This window comes from Bufo bufo, chromosome 11 (assembly GCF_905171765.1).
Source record: "Bufo bufo chromosome 11, aBufBuf1.1, whole genome shotgun sequence".
NCBI classification, from domain to species: Eukaryota; Metazoa; Chordata; class Amphibia; order Anura; family Bufonidae; genus Bufo; species Bufo bufo.
The window spans coordinates 102,334,963-102,360,193 of record NC_053399.1 but is presented as its reverse complement, the minus strand read 5'-3'; the positions used below and the strand labels follow the sequence as shown (position 1 = coordinate 102,360,193).

Genomic DNA, 25,231 nt, shown 5'->3' with positions numbered 1-25,231 from the left:
GATTACGGCTTAGAGCCCCGCCCCCGACTACAGCTTAGAGCCCCGGCCCCGACTACAGCTTAGAGCCCCGGCCCCGACTACAGCTTAGAGCCCCGGCCCCGACTACAGCCGAGAGCCTGAGCCCTTAATACAGCCGAGAGCCCGAACCCTGACTACAGCTTAGAGCCCGAGCCCTGACTACAGCTTAGAGCCCGATCCCTGACTACAGCTTAGAGCCCGATCCCTGACTACAGCTTAGAGCCCGAGCCCTGACTACAGCCGAGAGCCCGAGCCCTTAATACAGCCGAGAGCCCGAACCCTGACTACAGTTTAGAGCCCGAGCCCTTAATATAGCTTAGAGCCCGAGCCCTTAATACAGCCGAGAGCCCCGCCCCCGACTACAGCTTAGAGCCCCGCCCCCGACTACAGCTTAGAGCCCGAGCCCTTAGTACAGCCGAGAGCCCCGCCCCGACTACAGCTTAGAGCCCCGCCCCCGACTACAGCCGAGAGCCCGAGCCCTTAATACAGCCGTAGTCAGAGCCCGAGCCCTGACTACAGCCTAGAGCCCGAGCCCTGACTACAACTTAGAGCCCGAGCCCTGACTACAGCTTAGAGCCCGAGCCCTGACTACAGCTTAGAGCCCGAGCCCTGACTACAGCTTAGAGCCCGAGCCCTGACTACAGCTTAGAGCCCGATCCCTGACTACAGCTTAGAGCCCGAGCCCTGACTACAGCCGAGAGCCCGAGCCCTTAATACAGCCGAGAGCCCGAACCCTGACTACAGCTTAGAGCCCGAGCCCTTAATACAGCCGAGAGCCCCGCCCCCGACTACAGCTTAGAGCCCCGCCCCCGACTACAGCTTAGAGCCCGAGCCCTTAGTACAGCCGAGAGCCCCGCCCCCGACTACAGCTTAGAGCCCGAGCCCTGACTACAGCTTAGAGCCCGAGCCCTGACTACAGCTTAGAGCCCGAGCCCTGACTACAGCTTAGAGCCCGATCCCTGACTACAGCTTAGAGCCCGATCCCTGACTACAGCTTAGAGCCCGATCCCTGACTACAGCTTAGAGCCCGAGCCCTGACTACAGCCGAGAGCCCGAGCCCTTAATACAGCCGAGAGCCCGAACCCTGACTACAGCTTAGAGCCCGAACCCTGACTACAGCTTAGAGCCCGAGCCCTTAATACAGCCGAGAGCCCCGCCCCCGACTACAGCTTAGAGCCCCGCCCCCGACTACAGCTTAGAGCCCGAGCCCTTAGTACAGCCGAGAGACCGAACCCTGACTACAGCCGAGAGACCGAACCCTGACTACAGCTTAGAGCCCGAACCCTGACTACAGCTTAGAGCCCGAGCCCTGACTACAGCTTAGAGCCCCACCCCAACTATAGCTTAGAGCCCAAGCCCTGACTACACCTGAGAGCCCGAGCCCTGACTACAGCTTAGAGTCCGAGCCCTGACTACAGCTTAGAGTCCGAGCCCTGACTACAGCTTAGAGCCCGAACCCTGACTACAGCTTAGAGCCCGAGCCCTGACTACAGCTTAGAGCCCGAGCCCTGACTACAGCTGAGAGCCCGAACCCTGACTTGAGCTTAGAGCCCGAGCCCTTAATACAGCCGAGAGCCTGGATCCTGACTACAGCTTAGAGCCCGAGCCCTGACTACAGCTTAGAGCCCCGCCCCTTGACTACAGCCGAGAGCCCCGCCCCTTGACTACAGCCGAGAGCCCGAACCTTGACTACAGCCGAGAGCCCCGCCCCGACTATGGCTTAGAGCCCGAGCCCTGACTACAGCTTAGAGCCCCGCCCTGACTACAGCTTAGAGCCCGAACCCTTAATACAGCCGAGAGCCCCGCCCCCGACTACAGCTTAGAGCCCCGCTCCTTACTGACACTGCAGCTCCTTACTGACACCACAGCCTGAGGACGGCCGCTTATTACTGACACCACAGCCTGAGGATGGCCGCTTATTACTGACACCGAAGCCTGAGGACGGCCGCTTATTACGCACACCGCAGCCTGATGACAGCAGCTCTTTACTGATCCCTGACTACAGCTTAGAGCCCGAGCCCTGACTACAGCCGAGAGCCCGAACCCTGACTACAGCCGAGAGCCCCGCCCCAACTATAGCTTAGATCCCGAGCCCTGACTACAGCCGAGAGCCCCGCCCCTTGACTACAGCCGAGAGCCCCGCCCCTTGACTACAGCCGAGAGCCCCGCCCCTTGACTACAGCCGAGAGCCCGAACCTTGACTACAGCCGAGAGCCCGAACCTTGACTACAGCCGAGAGCCCAGCCCCGACTATGGCTTAGAGCCCGAGCCCTGACTACAGCTTAGAGCCCCGCCCTGACTACAGCTTAGAGCCCGAGCCCTTAATACAGCCGAGAGCCCTGCCCCCGACTACAGCTTAGAGCCCCGCTCCTTACTGACACCGCAGCCTGAGGACAGCAGCTCCTTACTGACACCACAGCCTGAGGACGGCAGCTCCTTACTGACACCACAGCCTGAGGACGGCCGCTTATTACTGACACCGCAGCCTGAGGACAGCAGCTCACACCACAGCCTGATGACAGCAGCTCTTTACTGATCCCTGACAGCTTAGAGCCCGAGCCCTGACTACAGCCGAGAGCCCGAGCCCTGACTACAGCCGAGAGCCCGAACTCTGACTATAGCTTAGAGCCCGAACCCTGACTACAGCCGAGAGCCCGAGCCCTGACTACAGCTTTCAGCCGGAGCCCTGACTACAGCCGAGCGCCCGAACCCTGACTATAGCTTAGAGCCCGAACCCTGACTACAGCCGAGAGCCCGAACCCTGACTACAGCTTAGAGCCCAAGCCCTGACTACAGCCGAGAGCCCCGCCCCCGACTACAGCTTAGAGCCCTGCCCCGACTACAGCTTAGAGCCCAAGCCCTGACTACAGCTTAGAGCCCTGCCCTGACTACAGCTTAGAGCCCGAACCCTGACTACAGCCGAGATCCCGATCCCGGACTACAGCTTAGAGCCTGAGCCCCGACTACAGCTTAGAGCCCGAGCCCCGACTACAGCTTAGAGCCCCACCCCAACTATAGCTTAGAGCCCAAGCCCTGACTACACCTGAGAGCCCGAGCCCTGACTACACCTGAGAGCCCGAGCCCTGACTACAGCTTAGAGCCCGAGCCCGAGCCCTGACTACAGCTTAGAGCCCGAGCCCTGACTACAGCTTAGAGCCCGAGCCCTGACTACAGCTTAGATCCCGAGCCCTGACTACAGCTTAGATCCCGAGCCCTGACTACAGCTTAGAGCCCGAGCCCTGACTACAGCTTAGAGCCCGAGCCCTGACTACAGCTTAGAGCCCGAGCCCTGACTACAGCTTAGAGCCCGAGCCCTGACTACAGCTTAGAGCCCGAGCCCTGACTACAGCTGAGAGCCCGAACCCTGACTTGAGCTTAGAGCCCGAGCCCTTAATACAGCCGAGAGCCTGGATCCTGACTACAGCTTAGAGCCCGAGCCCTGACTACAGCTTAGAGCCCCGTCCCTTGACTACAGCCGAGAGCCCCGCCCCTTGACTACAGCCGAGAGCCCGAACCTTGACTACAGCCGAGAGCCCGAACCTTGACTACAGCCGAGAGCCCCGCCCCGACTACAGCCGAGAGCCCCGCCCCGATTATGGCTTAGAGCCCGAGCCCTGACTACAGCTTAGAGCCCGAACCCTTAATACAGCCGAGAGCCCCGCCCCCGACTACAGCTTAGAGCCCCGCTCCTTACTGACACTGCAGCCTGATGACAGCAGCTCTTTACTGACACCGCAGCCTGAGGACAGCAGCTCCTTACTGACACCACAGCCTGAGGATGGCCGCTTATTACTGACACCGAAGCCTGAGGACGGCCGCTTATTACTCACACCGCAGCCTGAGGACGGCCGCTTATTACTGACACCGCAGCCTGAGGACGGCCGCTTATTACTGACACCGCAGCCTGAGGACGGCCGCTCCTTACTGACACCGCAGCCTGATGACAGCAGCTCTTTACTGATCCCTGACAGCTTAGAGCCCGAGCCCTGACTACAGCCGAGAGCCCGAGCCCTGACTACAGCCGAGAGCCCCGCCCCAACTATAGCTTAGATCCCGAGCCCTGACTACAGCAGAGAGCCCGAACCCTGACTACACCTGAGAGCCCGAGCCCTGACTACAGCTTAGAGCCCGAGCCCTGACTACAGCTTAGAGCCCGAGCCCTGACTACAGCTTAGATCCCGAGCCCTGACTACAGCCGAGAGCCCGAACCCTGACTACACCTGAGAGCCCGAGCCCTGACTACAGCTTAAAGCCCGAGCCCTGACTACAGCTTAGAGCCCGAGCCCTGACTACAGCTTAGAGCCCAAGCCCTGACTACACCTGAGAGCCCGAGCCCTGACTACACCTGAGAGCCCGAACCCTGACTACACCTGAGAGCCCGAGCCCTGACTACAGCTTAAAGCCCGAGCCCTGACTACAGCTTAGAGCCCAAGCCCTGACTACAGCCGAGAGCCCGAACTCTGACTATAGCTTAGAGCCCGAACCCTGACTACAGCTTAGAGCCCAAGCCCTGACTACAGCCGAGAGCCCCGCCCCCAACTACAGCTTAGAGCCCTGCCCCGACTACAGCTTAGAGCCCAAGCCCTGACTACAGCCGAGAGCCCCGCCCCCGACTACAGCTTAGAGCCCTGCCCCGACTACAGCTGAGATCCCGATCCCGGACTACAGCTTAGAGCCCGAGCCCTGACTACAGCTTAGAGCCCGAGCCCTGACTACAGCTTAGAGCCCAAGCCCTGACTACACCTGAGAGCCCGAGCCCTGACTACACCTGAGAGCCCGAGCCCTGACTTCAGCTTAGAGCCTGAGCCCCGACTACAGCTTAGAGCCCGAGCCCTGACTACAGCTTAGAGCCCGAGCCCTGACTACAGCTTAGAGCCCGAGCCCTGACTACAGCTTAGAGCCTGAGCCCCGACTATAGCTTAGAGCCCCGCCCTGACTACAGCTTAGAGCCCGAACCCTTAATACAGCCGAGAGCCCCGCCCCCGACTACAGCTTAGAGCCCAGCTCCTTACTGACACTGCAGCCTGAGGACGGCCGCTTATTACTGACACCGCAGCCTGAGGACGGCAGCTCCTTACTGACACCACAGCCTGAGGACGGCCGCTTATTACTGACACCGCAGCCTGAGGACGGCAGCTCCTTACTGACACCGCAGCCTGAGGACGGCCGCTTATTACTGACACCGAAGCCTGAGGACGGCCGCTTATTACTGACACCGAAGCCTGAGGACGGCCGCTTATTACTGACACCGAAGCCTGAGGACGGCCGCTTATTACTGACACCGAAGCCTGAGGACGGCCGCTTATTACTGACACCGAAGCCTGAGGACGGCCGCTTATTACTGACACCGAAGCCTGAGGACGGCCGCTTATTACTGACACCGCAGCCTGATGACAGCAGCTCTTTACTGACACCGCAGCCTGAGGACGGCCGCTTATTACTGACACCGCAGCCTGAGGACGGTCGCTTATTACTGACACCGAAGCCTGAGGACGGCCGCTTATTACTGACACCGCAGCCTGAGGACGGCCGCTTATTACTGACACCGCAGCCTGAGGACCGCCGCATATTACTGACCCCGCAGCCTGAGGACGGCCGCTTATTACTGACACCGCAGCCTGAGGACGGCAGCTCCTTACTGATGCTCAGTTACAAGGCAGGCGGCGGCTCGTCAGGACAATGGGACGGGGCCGGTAGCAGCTCGTCAGGACAATGGGACGGGGCCGGCAGCAGCTCGTCAGGACAATGGGACGGGGCCGGCAGCAGCTCGTCAGGACAATGGGACGGGGCCGGCAGCAGCTCGTCAGGACAATGGGACGGGGCCGGCAGCAGCTCGTCAGGACAATGGGACGGGGCCGGCAGCAGCTCGTCAGGACAATGGGATGGGGCCGGCAGCAGCTCGTCAGGACAATGGACGGGGCCGGCAGCAGCTCGTCAGGACAATGGGACGGGGCATGTTCTTTTCCCTTTGGCGCTCCCTTTGACTCCGCCCCAGTAAGAAGACAAGACTCAGGTTCTCTTATTTTATTTCTCCATTAGCCTTCATTAAAAAAAAAGCAAAACAATTAAATAATAGGATTTCCCTTCACACCAGTGTATGAGTTCAAGTAAGAGTGCCCCCACCCCCACCCCCGCCCCCGGGGGGCATCTGATTAGTGCAAGGACAGAAACTCCCCGGGAATGTGGGCTGTGCCCCCGGCGGGCTGCAGTGGGGGTGTCATACTGGTCCCCCTGTCAATCATCCACAGAGGTAAGCTGTGGCCCTGTGTATTAGAGGCCGCTGTGCAGCGCAGGCCTGCTAACGGGGAGGGGGTCTCACAGCCAGGAATCTAGAGCCACAACCCAACTCAGCCCCCCACATGTCGGGGGAGAACATGGTGGAATGCCACAACAGTGGTACCGCGTATCGTCATACATGCAGCCAGCTGCAGCGCGGGAAACGGCGCGTCCATTTGCGCAGGCGCTGCGGTTATGGCTTTGGAATTTGCAGTTTATTTCGTTCAGACCCAAAAACCTGCAAACAAACACATCAAACACCCGCCTCTATGTACAGCGTGCCCCCCTGAGCACCAGCACCTGTGACTCCACCCCTGAGCACCAGAGCCCGACTCCACCCACAAGCATCAGCATTCTCTAACCTGCCCGTGTGCCTCAGCACCCAGCGCTCCGCCCCCGAGCATCGGCACCCACAGATGAGGATGTGAAGAGGGAACACGCAGAAGCTCTACAGGGGTAGCAGCGGCACGGATGATGAATGGAGTTACGTCAGGAGGGGGCAGTAACCTCCTACAGGGGGCCGCACTGCAGTAACCACACAGTCGTCCGGTGCTGACGATCTATTCCAGTGGAATATTGGTCCGAATCATGGAATTGCCCAATGGTGGAGTGACCCAACTAGCCCCCGGTCGCCATCACCGCGCCAGCCTTTACTAAACCCCCCTGAAGCGACCAGACAAGCATGGGGTACGGTGACACAAACCTCGGCGTGAGCCACCACGGACCCCGAACCTCCCCCGAGGGAGAATGAAGCACAATCACTTAGAAGAATAATAATTTAAATATAATGTACAAGCAGCTCCTGTGTCCGGCACTGGGGCCCCGCTCCCCCCCGATTCCTTCCCCGGGTCCCCACCCCCAGCTCCCTCTCCTAACAGAAAGCGGCAGCAGCGCAAGCAGTCACCGCCATCAGTCATCCCAGGACCAGCGCAGTGGTGGTGGATGAATGATGGCAGGGGCCCCGGGGCCCCCACACACACAGTCATACATTCTCAGAAGGCACAGCACCATAAAGCGAGCAGATAGCGGGCGGGCAGCCCCCCACGCCGGTTATTGCTTTCCTCTCTCTCTCTATATATATATATATATATATACGGTATTATATACGTCTCCTTCTAGAAGTGCCGTCATCTCTATATACAGACAGTATATATTATAGATCTCACATACAAAATGTCCGGGAGGGGCCCCTCTAATGATCCCTGAGGCTTTGGAGCAGTGTCCCTCACCCCTCCCCCGGCTCTACAGTCCGCTCCGTCCGTTCAGGGGGTGAAGACAAGGTACCGCACCATGGTGGGGGTGAAGTGCTGCAGTACAACCTCCATCAGCCCCAATCACTGCCGGGAGGGAGACGCTAAGAGTTGTCTATCACCAGGGGCCCCTCCGGGCTGGCCCCTCCAGAGTGAGGGTGCGGGAGCGGCCAGTAGCGCAGCATGGACAGGCGCAGGTCATCCATCTTCCCATTGGTCAGATCCAGGCCAGGGGTGGGCACGATGCGCGGCACCGGGGGGTCTTCTTTGCGTCGTCGTCGGGTCCGCACCTCCAGGCAGTTCTGCCCCTTCATGTGGCGCTGGAGGTGGTCCTCCTTAGCAAAGGCCTTGTGGCACAAGGAGCACTCGTAGGGGCGGTCGCCGGTGTGCAGGTGCATGTGGTTCTTCAGGTCGTAGCTGTGCAGGAAGCGGGCGCTGCAGTGCTCACAGCAGTAGGGGCGCTCGCCGGTGTGCTTCCGCATGTGGATCTTCAGCTTGTCATTCCTGCGGGATCAGAGGAGACACAGGGTCAGGACTGATCATCATCCATCCTCCAGAGGGCGGTGCTACACAGGACTGATCATCATCCTCTAGAGGGGGGTACTACACAGGACTGATCATCATCCATCCTCTAGAGGGGGGTACTACACAGGACTGATCATCATCCATCCTCTAGAGGGGGGTTACTACACAGGACTGATCATCATCCATCCTCTAGAGGGGAGTACTACACAGGACTGATCATCATCAATCCTCTAGAGGGCAGTACTACACAGGACTGATCATCATCCATCCTCTAGAGGGCGGTGCTACACAGGACTGATCATCATCCATCCTCTAGAGGGCGGTACTACACAGAACTGATCATCATCCATCCTCCAGAGGGCGGTACTACACAGGACTGATCATCATCCATCCTCTAGAGGGCGGTGCTACACAGGACTGATCATCATCCATCCTCTAGAGGGCGGTACTACACAGAACTGATCATCATCCATCCTCCAGAGGGCGGTACTACACAGGACTGATCATCATCCATCCTCTAGAGGGGAGTACAGTGCAGCACTACACAGGACTGATCATCATCCATCCTCTAGAGGGCGGCACTACACAGGACTGATCATCATCCATCCTCTAGAGGGGGGTACAGGGCAGCACTACACAGGACTGATCATCATCCATCCTCTAGAGGGCGGTACTACACAGGACTGATCATCATCCATCCTCCAGAGGGCGGTGCTACACAGGACTGATCATCATCCTCTAGAGGGGGGTACTACACGGGACTGATCATCATCCATCCTCTAGAGGGGGGTACTACACAGGACTGATCATCATCCATCCTCTAGAGGGCGGTACTACACAGGACTGATCATCATCCATCCTCTAGAGGGGGGTACTACACAGGACTGATCATCATCCATCCTCTAGAGGGGGGGTACTACACAGGACTGATCATCATCCATCCTCCAGAGGGCGGCGCTACACAGGACTGATCATCATCCTCTAGAGGGCGGTGCTACACAGGACTGATCATCATCCATCCTCTAGAGGGCGGTACTACACAGGACTGATCATCATCCATCCTCCAGAGGGCGGTGCTACACAGGACTGATCATCATCCATCCTCTAGAGGGCGGTACTACACAGGACTGATCATCATCCATCCTCCAGAGGGCGGTACTACACAGGACTGATCATCATCCATCCTCCAGAGGGGGGTACTACACAGGACTGATCATCATCCATCCTCCAGAGGGCGGTACTACACAGGACTGATCATCATCCATCCTCCAGAGGGCGGCACTACACAGGACTGATCATCATCCTCTAGAGGGCGGCGCTACACAGGACTGATCATCATCCTCTAGAGGGGGGTACTACACAGGACTGATCATCATCCATCCTCCAGAGGGCGGTGCTACACAGGACTGATCATCATCCATCCTCCAGAGGGCAGTACAGTGCGGCACTACACAGGACTGATCATCATCCACCCTCTAGAGGGCAGTACAGTGCGGCACTACACAGGACTGATCATCATCCATCCTCCAGAGGGCGGTGCTACACAGGACTGATCATCATCCATCCTCCAGAGGGCAGTACAGTGCGGCACTACACAGGACTGATCATCATCCATCCTCTAGAGGGCAGTACAGTGCGGCACTACACAGGACTGATCATCATCCATCCTCCAGAGGGCGGTGCTACACAGGACTGATCATCATCCATCCTCCAGAGGGCGGCGCTACACAGGACTGATCATCATCCATCCTCTAGAGGGGGGTACTACACAGGACTGATCATCATCCATCCTCCAGAGGGGGGTACTACACAGGACTGATCATCATCCATCCTCTACAGGACGGCACTACACAGGACTGATCATCATCCATCCTCTAGAGGGGGGTACTACACAGGACTGATCATCATCCATCCTCTACAGGACGGCACTACACAGGACTGATCATCATCCATCCTCCAGAGGGCGGTACTACACAGGACTGATCATCATCCATCCTCCACCATCATCCATCCTCTAGAGGGGGGTACTACACAGGACTGATCATCATCCATCCTCTAGAGGGGGGTACTACACAGGACTGATCATCATCCATCCTCCAGAGGGCAGTACTACACAGGACTGATCATCATCCATCCTCCAGAGGGAGGTACTACACAGGACTGATCATCATCCATCCTCCAGAGGGCGGTACTACACAGGACTGATCATCATCCATCCTCCAGAGGGCGGTGCTACACAGGACTGATCATCATCCATCCTCCAGAGGGCGGTACTACACAGGACTGATCATCATCCATCCTCTAGAGGGGGGCACTACACAGGACTGATCATCATCCATCCTCTAGAGGGCGGTACTACACAGGACTGATCATCATCCATCCTCTAGAGGGGGGTACTACACAGGACTGATCATCATCCATCCTCTAGAGGGCAGTACAGGGCGGCACTACACAGGACTGATCATCATCCATCCTCTAGAGGGCAGCACTACACAGGACTGATCATCATCCATCCTCTAGAGGGCAGTACTACACAGGACTGATCATCATCCATCCTGTAGAGGGCAGTACAGTGCAGCACTACACAGGACTGATCATCATCCTCTAGAGGGCAGTACAGTACAGCACTACACAGGACTGATCATCATCCATCCTCTAGAGGGCAGTACAGGGCGGCACTACACAGGACTGATCATCATCCATCCTCTAGAGGGCAGTACAGGGCAGCACTACACAGGACTGATCATCATCCATCCTCTAGAGGGCAGTACAGTACAGCACTACACAGGACTGATCATCATCCATTCTCTAGAGGGCAGTACAGTGCAGCACTACACAGGACTGATCATCATCCATCCTCTAGAGGGCAGTACAGTGCAGCACTACACAGGACTGATCATCATCCATCCTCTAGAGGGGGGTACTACACAGGACTGATCATCATCCATCCTCCAGAGGGCGGCGCTACACAGGACTGATCATCATCATCCATCCTCTAGAGGGCGGTACTACACAGGACTGATCATCATCCATCCTCTAGAGGGCAGTACTACACAGGACTGATCATCATCCATCCTCTAGAGGGCGGTACTACACAGGACTGATCATCATCCATCCTCTAGAGGGCAGTACTACACAGGACTGATCATCATCCATCCTCTAGAGGGCAGTACAGTGCGGTACTACACAGGACTGATTATCATCCATCCTCTAGAGGGCGGTGCTACACAGGACTGATCATCATCCATCCTCCAGAGGGCGGCACTACACGGGACTGATCATCATCCATCCTCTAGAGGGCAGCACTACACAGGACTGATCATCATCCATCCTCTAGAGGGCAGTATAGGGCGGCACTACACAGGACTGATCATCATCCATCCTCTAGAGGGCGGTACTACACAGGACTGATCATCATCCATCCTCTAGAGGGGGGTACTACACAGGACTGATCATCATCCATCCTCTAGAGGGCAGTACAAGGCGGCACTACACAGGACAGATCATCATCCATCCTCTAGATGGCAGTACAGGGCAGCACTACACAGGACTGATCATCATCCATCCTCTAGAGGGCAGCACTACACAGGACTGATCATCATCCATCCTCTAGAGGGCAGTAAAGGGCGGCACTACACAGGACTGATCATCATCCATCCTCCAGAGGGCGGTGCTACACAGGACTGATCATCATCCATCCTCCAGAGGGCGGCGCTACACAGGACTGATCATCATCCATCCTCTAGAGGGGGGTACTACACAGGACTGATCATCATCCATCCTCCAGAGGGGGGTACTACACAGGACTGATCATCATCCATCCTCTACAGGACGGCACTACACAGGACTGATCATCATCCATCCTCTAGAGGGGGGTACTACACAGGACTGATCATCATCCATCCTCTACAGGACGGCACTACACAGGACTGATCATCATCCATCCTCCAGAGGGCGGTACTACACAGGACTGATCATCATCCATCCTCCACCATCATCCATCCTCTAGAGGGGGGTACTACACAGGACTGATCATCATCCATCCTCTAGAGGGGGGTACTACACAGGACTGATCATCATCCATCCTCCAGAGGGCAGTACTACACAGGACTGATCATCATCCATCCTCCAGAGGGAGGTACTACACAGGACTGATCATCATCCATCCTCCAGAGGGCGGTACTACACAGGACTGATCATCATCCATCCTCCAGAGGGCGGTGCTACACAGGACTGATCATCATCCATCCTCCAGAGGGCGGTACTACACAGGACTGATCATCATCCATCCTCCAGAGGGCGGTACTACACAGGACTGATCATCATCCATCCTCTAGAGGGGGGCACTACACAGGACTGATCATCATCCATCCTCTAGAGGGCGGTACTACACAGGACTGATCATCATCCATCCTCTAGAGGGGGGTACTACACAGGACTGATCATCATCCATCCTCTAGAGGGCAGTACAGGGCGGCACTACACAGGACTGATCATCATCCATCCTCTAGAGGGCAGCACTACACAGGACTGATCATCATCCATCCTCTAGAGGGCAGTACTACACAGGACTGATCATCATCCATCCTGTAGAGGGCAGTACAGTGCAGCACTACACAGGACTGATCATCATCCTCTAGAGGGCAGTACAGTACAGCACTACACAGGACTGATCATCATCCATCCTCTAGAGGGCAGTACAGGGCGGCACTACACAGGACTGATCATCATCCATCCTCTAGAGGGCAGTACAGTACAGCACTACACAGGACTGATCATCATCCATCCTCTAGAGGGCGGTGCTACACAGGACTGATCATCATCCATCCTCTAGAGGGCAGTACAGGGCAGCACTACACAGGACTGATCATCATCCATCCTCTAGAGGGCAGTACAGTACAGCACTACACAGGACTGATCATCATCCATCCTCTAGAGGGCAGTACAGGGCAGCACTACACAGGACTGATCATCATCCATCCTCTAGAGGGCAGCACTACACAGGACTGATCATCATCCATCCTCTAGAGGGCAGTACAGGGCAGCACTACACAGGACTGATCATCATCCATCCTCTAGAGGGCAGTACAGTACAGCACTACACAGGACTGATCATCATCCATCCTCTAGAGGGCAGTACAGTGCAGCACTACACAGGACTGATCATCATCCATCCTCTAGAGGGGGGTACTACACAGGACTGATCATCATCCATCCTCCAGAGGGCGGCGCTACACAGGACTGATCATCATCATCCATCCTCTAGAGGGCGGTACTACACAGGACTGATCATCATCCATCCTCTAGAGGGCAGTACTACACAGGACTGATCATCATCCATCCTCTAGAGGGCGGTACTACACAGGACTGATCATCATCCATCCTCTAGAGGGCAGTACAGTGCGGTACTACACAGGACTGATCATCATCCATCCTCTAGAGGGCGGTGCTACACAGGACTGATCATCATCCATCCTCCAGAGGGCGGCACTACACAGGACTGATCATCATCCATCCTCTAGAGGGCGGCACTACAAGGGACTGATCATCATCCATCCTCTAGAGGGCAGCACTACACAGGACTGATCATCATCCATCCTCTAGAGGGCAGTATAGGGCGGCACTACATAGGACTGATCATCATCCATCCTCTAGAGGGCAGTACAAGGCGGCACTACACAGGACAGATCATCATCCATCCTCTAGATGGCAGTACAGGGCAGCACTACACAGGACTGATCATCATCCATCCTCTAGAGGGCAGCACTACACAGGACTGATCATCATCCATCCTCTAGAGGGCAGTACAGTGCAGCACTACACAGGACTGATCATCATCCATCCTCTAGAGGGCAGTAAAGGGCGGCACTACACAGGACTGATCATCATCCATCCTCTAGAGGGCAGTACAGGGCAGCACTACACAGGACTGATCATCATCCATCCTCTAGAGGGCAGTACAGGGCGGCACTACACAGGACTGATCATCATCCATCCTCTAGAGGGCAGTACAGGGCAGCACTACACAGGACTGATCATCATCCATCCTCTAGAGGGGGGTACAGGGCGGCACTACACAGGACTGATCATCATCCATCCTCTAGAGGGCAGTACAGGGCAGCACTACACAGGACTGATCATCATCCATCCTCTAGAGGGCAGTAGAGGGCAGTACTACACAGGACTGATCATCATCCATCCTCTAGAGGGCGGTACTACACAGGACTGATCATCATCCATCCTCTAGAGGGCGGTACTACACAGGACTGATCATCATCCATCCTCTAGAGGGCAGTACTACACAGGACTGATCATCATCCATCCTCTAGAGGGCGGTACAGGGCAGCACTACACAGGACTGATCATCATCCATCCTCTAGAGGGCAGTACAGGGCAGCACTACACAGGACTGATCATCATCCATCCTCCAGAGGGCGGCACTACACAGGACTGATCATCATCCATGCTCTAGAGGGCAGTACTACACAGGACTGATCATCATCCATCCTCTAGAGGGCAGCACTACACAGGACTGATAATCATCCATCCTCTAGAGGGCAGCACTACACAGGACTGATCATCATCCATCCTCTAGAGGGCAGTACAGTGCAGCACTACACAGGACTGATCATCATCCATCCTCTAGAGGGCAGTACTACACAGGACTGATCATCATCCATCCTCTAGAGGGCAGTACAGTGCAGCACTACACAGGACTGATCATCATCCATCCTCTAGAGGGCAGTACTACACAGGACTGATCATCATCCATCCTCTAGAGGGCGGTACTACACAGGACTGATCATCATCCATCCTCTAGAGGGCGGTACTACACAGGACTGATCATCCATCCTCTAGAGGGCGGTACTACACAGGACTGATCATCATCCATCCTCTAGAGGGCAGTACTACACAGGACTGATCATCATCCATCCTCTAGAGGGCAGTACAGGGCAGTACTACACAGGACTGATCATCATCCATCCTCCAGAGGGCGGTGCTACACAGGACTGATCATCATCCATCCCCTAGAGGGCGGTACTACACAGGACTGATCATCATCCATCCTCTAGAGGGCAGTACAGTGCAGCACTACACAGGACTGATCATCATCCATCCTCTAGAGGGCAGTACAGTGCAGCACTACACAGGACTGATCATCATCCATCCTCCAGAGGGCGGTGCTACACAGGACTGATCATCATCCATCCCCTAGAGGGCGGTACTACACAGGACTGATCATCATCCATCCTCTAGAGGGCAGTACAGTGCAGCACTACACAGGACTGATCATCATCCATCCTCTAGAGGGCAGTACAGTGCAGCACTACACAGGACTGATCATCATCCATCCTCTAGAGGGCAGTACAGGGCAGCACTACACAGGACTGATCATCATCCATCCTCTAGAGGGCAGTACAGGGCAGCACTACACAGGACTGATCATCATCCATCCTCTAGAGGGCAGTACAGGGCAGCACTACACAGGACTGATCATCATCCATCCTCTAGAGGGCAGTACAGTGCAGCACTACACAGGACTGATCATCATCCATCCCCTAGAGGGCAGCACTACACAGGACTGATCATCATCCATTCTCTAGAGAGCAGCACTACACAGGACTGATCATCATCCATCCTCTAGAGGGCAGTACAGGGCGGCACTACACAGGACTGATCATCATCCATCCCCTAGAGGGCAGTACAGTGCAGCACTACACAGGACTGATCATCATCCATCCTCTAGAGGGCAGTACTACACAGGACTGATCATCATCCATCCTCTAGAGGGCAGTACTACACAGGACTGATCATCATCCATCCTCTAGAGGGCAGTACTACACAGGACTGATCATCATCCATCCTCTAGAGGGCAGCACTACACAGGACTGATCATCATCCATCCTCTAGAGGGCAGTACAGGGCAGCACTACACAGGACTGATCATCATCCATCCTCTAGAGGGCAGTACAGTGCAGCCCTACACAGGACTGATCATCATCCATCCTCTAGAGGGCAGTACTACACAGGACTGATCATCATCCATCCTCTAGAGGGCAGTACTACACAGGACTGATCATCATCCATCCTCTAGAGGGCAGTACAGTGCAGCACTACACAGGACTGATCATCATCCATCCTCTAGAGGGCAGTACTACACAGGACTGATCATCATCCATCCTCTAGAGGGCAGTACAGTGCGGCACTACACAGGACTGATCATCATCCATCCTCTAGAGGGCAGTACTACACAGGACTGATCATCATCCATCCTCTAGAGGGCAGTACTACACAGGACTGATCATCATCCATCCTCTAGAGGGCAGTACAGTACAGCACTACACAGGACTGATCATCATCCATCCTCTAGAGGGCAGTACTACACAGGACTGATCATCATCCATCTTCTAGAGGGCAGCACTACACAGGACTGATCATCATCCATCCTCTAGAGGGCAGTACAGGGCAGCACTACACAGGACTGATCATCATCCATCCTCTAGAGGGCAGTACTACACAGGACTGATCATCATCCATCCTCTAGAGGGCAGTACAGTGCGGCACTACACAGGACTGATCATCATCCATCCTCTAGAGGGCAGTACAGGGCAGCACTACACAGGACTGATCATCATCCATCCTCTAGAGGGCAGTACAGTGCAGCACTACACAGGACTGATCATCATCCATCCTCTAGAGGGCAGTACTACACAGGACTGAGAATCATCCATCCTCTAGAGGGCAGTACAGTGCGGCACTACACAGGACTGATCATCCATCCTCTAGAGGGCAGTACAGGGCGGCACTACACAGGACTGATCATCATCCATCCTCTAGAGGGCAGTACAGTACAGCACTACACAGGACTGATCATCATCCATCCTCTAGAGGGCGGTGCTACACAGGACTGATCATCATCCATCCTCTAGAGGGCAGTACAGGGCAGCACTACACAGGACTGATCATCATCCATCCTCTAGAGGGCAGTACAGTGCAGCACTACACAGGACTGATCATCATCCATCCTCTAGAGGGCAGTACAGGGCAGCACTACACAGGACTGATTATCATCCATCCTCTAGAGGGCAGTACAGTGCGGCACTACACAGGACTGATCATCATCCATCCTCTAGAGGGCAGTACTACACAGGACTGAGAATCATCCATCCTCTAGAGGGCAGTACAGTGCGGCACTACACAGGACTGATCATCATCCATCCACTAGAGGGCAGTACAGTGCAGAACTACACAGGACTGATCATCATCCATCCTCTAGAGGGCAGTACAGGGCAGCACTACACAGGACTGATCATCATCCATCCTCTAGAGGGCAGTACAGGGCGCACTACACAGGACTGATCATCATCCATCCTCTAGAGGGCAGTACAGGGCGGCACTACACAGGACTGATCATCATCCATCCTCTAGAGGGCAGTAGAGGGCGGCACTACACAGGACTGATCATCATCCATCCTCTAGAGGGCAGTACAGGGCGGCACTACACAGGACTGATCATCATCCATCCTCTAGAGGGCAGTACAGGGCGGCACTACACAGGACTGATCATCATCCATCCTCTAGAGGGCAGTAGAGGGCGGCACTACACAGGACTGATCATCATCCATCCTCTAGAGGGCAGTACAGGGCGGCACTACACAGGACTGATCATCATCCATCCTCTAGAGGGCAGTACAGGGCAGCACTACACAGGACTGATCATCATCCATCCTCTAGAGGGCAGTACAGGGCGGCACTACACAGGACTGATCATCATCCATCCTCTAGAGGGCAGTAGAGGGCGGCACTACACAGGACTGATCATCATCCATCCTCTAGAGGGCAGTACAGGGCGGCACTACACAGGACTGATCATCATCCATCCTCTAGAGGGCAGTACAGTACAGCACTACACAGGACTGATCATCATCCATCCTCTAGAGGGCAGTACAGGGCGGCACTACACAGGACTGATCATCATCCATCCTCTAGAGGGCAGTACAGTACAGCACTACACAGGACTGATCATCATCCATTCTCTAGAGGGCAGTACAGTGCAGCACTACACAGGACTGATCATCATCCATCCTCTAGAGGGCAGTACAGTGCAGCACTACACAGTACTGATCATCATCCATCCTCTAGAGGGCAGTACTACACAGGACTGATCATCATCCATCCTCTAGAGGGCGGTACTACACAGGACTGATCATCATCCATCCTCTAGAGGGCAGTACAGGGCAGCACTACACAGGACTGATCATCATCCATCCTCTAGAGGGCAGTACAGGGCGGCACTACACAGGACTGATCATCATCCATCCTCTAGAGGGCAGCACTACACAGGACTGATCATCCATCCTCTAGAGGGCAGTACAGGGCAGCACTACACAGGACTGATCATCATCCATCCTCTAGAGGGCAGCACTACACAGGACTGATCATCATCCATCCTCTAGAGGGCAGTACAGGGCAGCACTACACAGGACTGATCATCATCCATCCTCTAGAGGGCAGTACAGTGCAGCACTACACAGGACTGATCATCATCCATCCTCTAGAGGGCAGCACTACACAGGACTGATCATCATCCATCCTCTAGAGGGCAGTACAGGGCGGCACTACACAGGACTGGTCATCATCCATCCTCTAGAGGGCAGTACAGGGCGGCACTACACAGGACTGATCATCATCCATCCTCTAGAGGGCAGTACAGGGCAGCACTACACAGGACTGATCATCATCCATCCTCTAGAGGGCAGCACTACACAGGACTGATCATCATCCATCCTCTAGAGGGCAGCACTAGACAGGACTGATCATCATCCATCCTCTAGAGGGCAGTACAGGGCAGCACTACACAGGACTGATCATCATCCATCCTCTAGAGGGCAGCACTAGACAGGACTGATCATCATCCATCCTCTAGAGGGGGGTACAGGGCAGCACTACACAGGACTGATCATCATCCATCCTCTAGAGGGCAGCACTACACAGGACTGATCATCATCCATCCTCTAGAGGGCAGTACAGGGCGGCACTACACAGGACTGATCATCATCCATCCTCTAGAGGGCAGTACAGGGCAGCACTACACAGGAATGATCATCATCCATCCTCTAGAGGGCAGTACAGTACAGCACTACACAGGACTGATCATCATCCATCCTCTAGAGGGCAGTACTACACAGGACTGATCATCATCCATCCTCTAGAGGGCAGTACAGTACAGCACTACACAGGACTGATCATCATCCATCCTCTAGAGGGCAGTACTACACAGGACTGATCATCATCCATCCTCTAGAGGGCAGTACTACACAGGACTGATCATCATCCATCCTCTAGAGGGCAGTACAGGGCGGCACTACACAGGACTGATCATCATCCATCCCCTAGAGGGCAGTACAGTGCAGCACTACACAGGACTGATCATCATCCATCCTCTAGAGGGCAGTACAGGGCGGCACTACACAGGACTGATCATCATCCATCCTCTAGAGAGCAGCACTACACAGGACTGATCATCATCCATCCTCTAGAGGGCAGTACAGTGCAGCACTACACAGGACTGATCATCATCCATCCTCTAGAGGGCAGTACAGGGCGGCACTACACAGGACTGATCATCATCCATCCTCTAGAGGGCAGTACAGTGCAGCACTACACAGGACTGATCATCATCCATCCTCTAGAGGGCAGTACAGGGCAGCACTACACAGGACTGATCATCATCCATCCTCTAGAGGGCAGTAGAGGGCGGCACTACACAGGACTGATCATCATCCATCCTCTAGAGGGCAGTAGAGGGCGGCACTACACAGGACTGATCATCATCCATCCTCTAGAGGGCAGTACAGGGCAGCACTACACAGGACTGATCATCATCCATCCTCTAGAGGGCAGTACAGGGCAGCACTACACAGGACTGATCATCATCCATCCTCTAGAGGGCAGTAGAGGGCGGCACTACACAGGACTGATCATCATCCATCCTCTAGAGGGCAGTACAGGGCAGCACTACACAGGACTGATCATCATCCATCCTCTAGAGGGCAGTAGAGGGCGGCACTACACAGGACTGATCATCATCCATCCTCTAGAGGGCAGTACAGGGCAGCACTACACAGGACTGATCATCATCCATCCTCTAGAGGGCAGTAGAGGGCGGCACTACACAGGACTGATCATCCATCCTCTAGAGGGCAGTACAGGGCAGCACTACACAGGACTGATCATCATCCATCCTCTAGAGGGCAGTAGAGGGCGGCACTACACAGGACTGATCATCATCCATCCTCTAGAGGGCAGTACAGGGCAGCACTACACAGGACTGATCATCATCCATCCTCTAGAGGGCAGTACTACACAGGACTGATCATTATCCATCCTCTAGAGGGCAGCACTACACCGGACGCATCACATGGCCTGTTGGGGGGGGGGGGGCACGGGGTAGGTGTCGCCCGCACACAGGTCACTTACCTGGTGAATCGGACCCCGCAGACCTGACACACGAATGGCTTCTCCCCGGTGTGGGTGCGCATGTGGCGTGGCAGCTTGCCGGCACCATGGATGATTTTGTGGCACACGGGACACTCCTGGGGCATCTGCGAGCGCCGCTTCCTCACCAGCTTGTCCGCGCCGTCCGGGGACGCAGAAACGGATTCGGGGATCTCAGTATCCAGGGCGGAGACGTACAGCATTTCGGGGGTCTCCTCGTCCGATAAGAGGTCTTCAGGGGGCGATGGGGGGACAAAGATGTGCTGCCCCCCCAGTCCGTGCTCAGGGGTGAAGCGCTCATAGCTGCTGTCGCTGGGAGGTAAGTCGGCAGGTGAGGGTGCCTCTGCCGGGCTGTCTGCGTGCTCCATGGACTCCTCCTCCGCCAGGTAAGGGCCCCCATTCTGGGCCCTCTGGCTGGGGTTTACTTGTAGGAACTTCCTCCTGTGCTTGCGGGGGATGAGCTGCACGGGCTTCTGTGGTAGCGGTATGGAGTGGACGGGTGGCGGGGGGCTCTCTGCCTCCGGAGGGGGGGTGGCGTCCTCGCCGTTCTCCTGTGCACCATAGCACTCTAGATACTGGCGAGCGCGTATGAAGCCTTCCAGATCCTCAGCGTCGCCACCCAGCTCCTCCCAGCTGCCGCCATTAGAGCGCAGGATCTCCACGCAGGCCTCCACCACACACGGGATCTCCAGGAGGCGGGCGGCGCGCAACACGTCACGCATGGTGGCATTACTGATTGTGAGCGTGGCCGTGTAGGCAAAGTCCAGCAGGGCACCCAGAGCGTCCGGCTTTAGGAAGTCCAGATGGCACACGTCCCGGGCCGCTTTCCCAGAGCCCCGCTTCCCCGTGAAGAGCTTGCGGAAGTAGTGGCTGCAGGCGGCCAGCACGGCGCGGTGCGTGCGGTACTCCAGCCCCTGAGTCTTGATGGTGATGTCACACAGGACCCCGCGGTGCCGCTGCTCGTTCAGGCTGCTCAGGAGCTCACTGCTGTGTTCGGGGAACGGGATCCCGATCAGATCGTCCTCACAGCTCGCCATCACCACCTGCAGGAGAAGAGCGCAGCCGTCAGAGCGCAACCCTGTGCATGGTGCGGGGTACACAGCTCTATGGGGGCCCCGCAGATCACAGCAATATCTGATCTCACATTGGAGAGTCACAGATAAGAGACGCACTTCCTCTCAATGTCTGCAAACTGTGAGAGCGGATACAGGAAAGAAAGGGTTAACAAGCAGCCATCTAGACACCGAATATACCGCGTATACGCCATGTTATATCCCGGACTATCACAACTACACCGCGTATACGCCATGTTATAACCAGGACTATCACACTACACCGCGTATACGCCATGTTATATCCAGGACTATCACACTACACCGCGTATACGCCATGTTATATCCCGGACTATCACACTACACCGCGTATACACCATGTTATATCCCGGACTATCACACTACACCGCGTATACACCATGTTATATCCCGGACTATCACACTACACCGCGTATACGCCATGTTATATCCAGGACTATCACACTACACCGCGTATACGCCATGTTATATCCCGGACTATCACACTACACCGCGTATACACCATGTTATATCCCGGACTATCACACTACACCGCGTATACACCATGTTATATCCAGGACTATCACACTACACCGCGTATACACCATGTAATAACCAGGACTATCACACTACACCGCGTATACGCCATGTTATATCCAGGACTATCACACTACACCGCGTATACGCCATGTTATATCCAGGACTATCACACTACACCGCGTATACACCATGTTATATCCCGGACTATCACACTACACCGCGTATACACCATGTTATATCCCGGACTATCACACTACACCGCGTATACGCCATGTTATATCCAGGACTATCACACTACACCGCGTATACACCATGTAATAACCAGGACTATCACACTACACCGCGTATACACCATGTTATATCCAGGACTATCACACTACACCGCGTATACGCCATGTTATAACCAGGACTATCACACTACACCGCGTATACGCCATGTTATAACCAGGACTATCACACTACACCGCGTATACGCCATGTTATATCCCGGACTATCACACTACACCGCGTATACGCCATGTTATATCCCGGACTATCACACTACACCGCGTATACACCATGTTATATCCCGGACTATCACACTACACCGCGTATACACCATGTTATATCCAGGACTATCACACTACACCGCGTATACACCATGTTATATCCCGGACTATCACACTACACCGCGTATACACCATGTTATATCCAGGACTATCACACTACACCGCGTATACACCATGTAATAACCAGGACTATCACACTACACCGCGTATACACCATGTTATATCCAGGACTATCACACTACACCGCGTATACACCATGTTATATCCCGGACTATCACACTACACCGCGTATACACCATGTTATATCCAGGACTATCACACTACACCGCGTATACACCATGTAATAACCAGGACTATCACACTACACCGCGTATACGCCATGTTATATCCCGGACTATCACACTACACCGCGTATACGCCATGTTATATCCCGGACTATCACACTACACCGCGTATACACCATGTTATATCCAGGACTATCACACTACACCGCATATACACCATGTTATATCCAGGACTATCACACTACACCGCGTATACACCATGTTATATCCCGGACTATCACACTACACCGCGTATACACCATGTTATATCCCGGACTATCACACTACACCGCGTATACGCCATGTTATATCCAGGACTATCACACTACACCGCGTATACGCCATGTTATATCCAGGACTATCACACTACACCGCGTATACACCATGTTATATCCCGGACTATCACACTACACCGCGTATACGCCATGTTATATCCAGGACTATCACACTACACCGCGTATACGCCATGTTATATCCCGGACTATCACACTACACCGCGTATACGCCATGTAATAACCAGGACTATCACACTACACCGCGTATACGCCATGTTATATCCAGGACTATCACACTACACCGCGTATACACCATGTAATAACCAGGACTATCACACTACACCGCGTATACGCCATGTTATATCCCGGACTATCACACTACACCGCGTATACACCATGTTATATCCCGGACTATCACACTACACCGCGTATACGCCATGTAATAACCAGGACTATCACACTACACCGCGTATACACCATGTTATAACCAGGACTATCACACTACACCGCGTATACGCCATGTTATAACCAGGACTATCACACTACACCGCGTATACACCATGTTATATCCAGGACTATCACACTACACCGCGTATACGCCATGTTATATCCCGGACTATCACACTACACCGCGTATACGCCATGTAATAACCAGGACTATCACACTACACCGCGTATACACCATGTTATATCCAGGACTATCACACTACACCGCGTATACACCATGTAATAACCAGGACTATCACACTACACCGCGTATACGCCATGTTATATCCCGGACTATCACACTACACCGCGTATACACCATGTTATATCCCGGACTATCACACTACACCGCGTATACACCATGTAATAACCAGGACTATCACACTACACCGCATATACGCCATGTTATTTCCCAAGCCTATCACACTACACCGCGTATACACCATGTTATAACCAGGACTATCACACTACACCGCGTATACACCATGTAATAACCAGGACTATCACACTACACCACGTATACGCCATGTAATAACCAGGACTATCACACTACACCGCATATACACCATGTTATAACCAGGACTATCACACTACACCGCGTATACGCCATGTTATATCCCGGACTATCACACTACACCGCGTATACGCCATGTTATATCCCGGACTATCACACTACACCGCGTATACACCATGTTATATCCCGGACTATCACACTACACCGCGTATACACCATGTAATAACCAGGACTATCACACTACACCGCATATACGCCATGTTATTTCCCAAGCCTATCACACTACACCGCGTATACACCATGTTATAACCAGGACTATCACACTACACCGCGTATACACCATGTAATAACCAGGACTATCACACTACACCATGTATACGCCATGTAATAACCAGGACTATCACACTACACCGCATATACACCATGTTATAACCAGGACTATCACACTACACCGCGTATACGCCATGTTATATCCCGGACTATCACACTACACCGCGTATACGCCATGTTATATCCCGGACTATCACACTACACCGCGTATACACCATGTTATAACCAGGACTATCACACTACACCGCGTATACGCCATGTTATATCCAGGACTATCACACTACACCGCGTATACACCATGTAATAACCAGGACTATCACACTACACCGCATATACACCATGTTATATCCCGGACTATCACACTACACCGCGTATACACCATGTTATAACCAGGACTATCACACTACACCGCGTATACGCCATGTTATATCCAGGACTATCACACTACACCGCGTATACACCATGTTATAACCAGGACTATCACACTACACCGCGTATACGCCATGTTATATCCAGGACTATCACCCGCGTATACACCATGTAATAACCAGGACTATCACACTACACCGCGTATACAC

At 54.4% G+C, this 25,231-nt stretch overlaps 1 protein-coding gene across 4 annotated transcripts in view; it reads right to left on the bottom strand.

Moving 5' to 3' along the window:
- Positions 1-6,517: 6,517 nt before the first annotated feature.
- ZBTB7B (zinc finger and BTB domain containing 7B) overlaps positions 6,518-25,231 on the bottom strand; it is a 53,091-nt gene continuing 34,377 nt past the window's right edge. For 2 of the 4 annotated variants that reach the window (XM_040411157.1, XM_040411156.1), the window contains 2 exons: positions 20,550-21,610; positions 7,649-8,048 (listed from right to left, as the gene is read on the bottom strand). In XM_040411157.1, the coding sequence (XP_040267091.1) occupies positions 7,649-8,048; positions 20,550-21,604 (1,455 nt within the window). In that variant the 5' untranslated portion in view covers positions 21,605-21,610. Of the gene's footprint in view, positions 8,049-20,549; positions 21,611-25,231 lie in introns of all 4 variants that reach the window. The other 2 variants (XR_005774720.1, XM_040411155.1) reach the window with 2 other exon arrangements.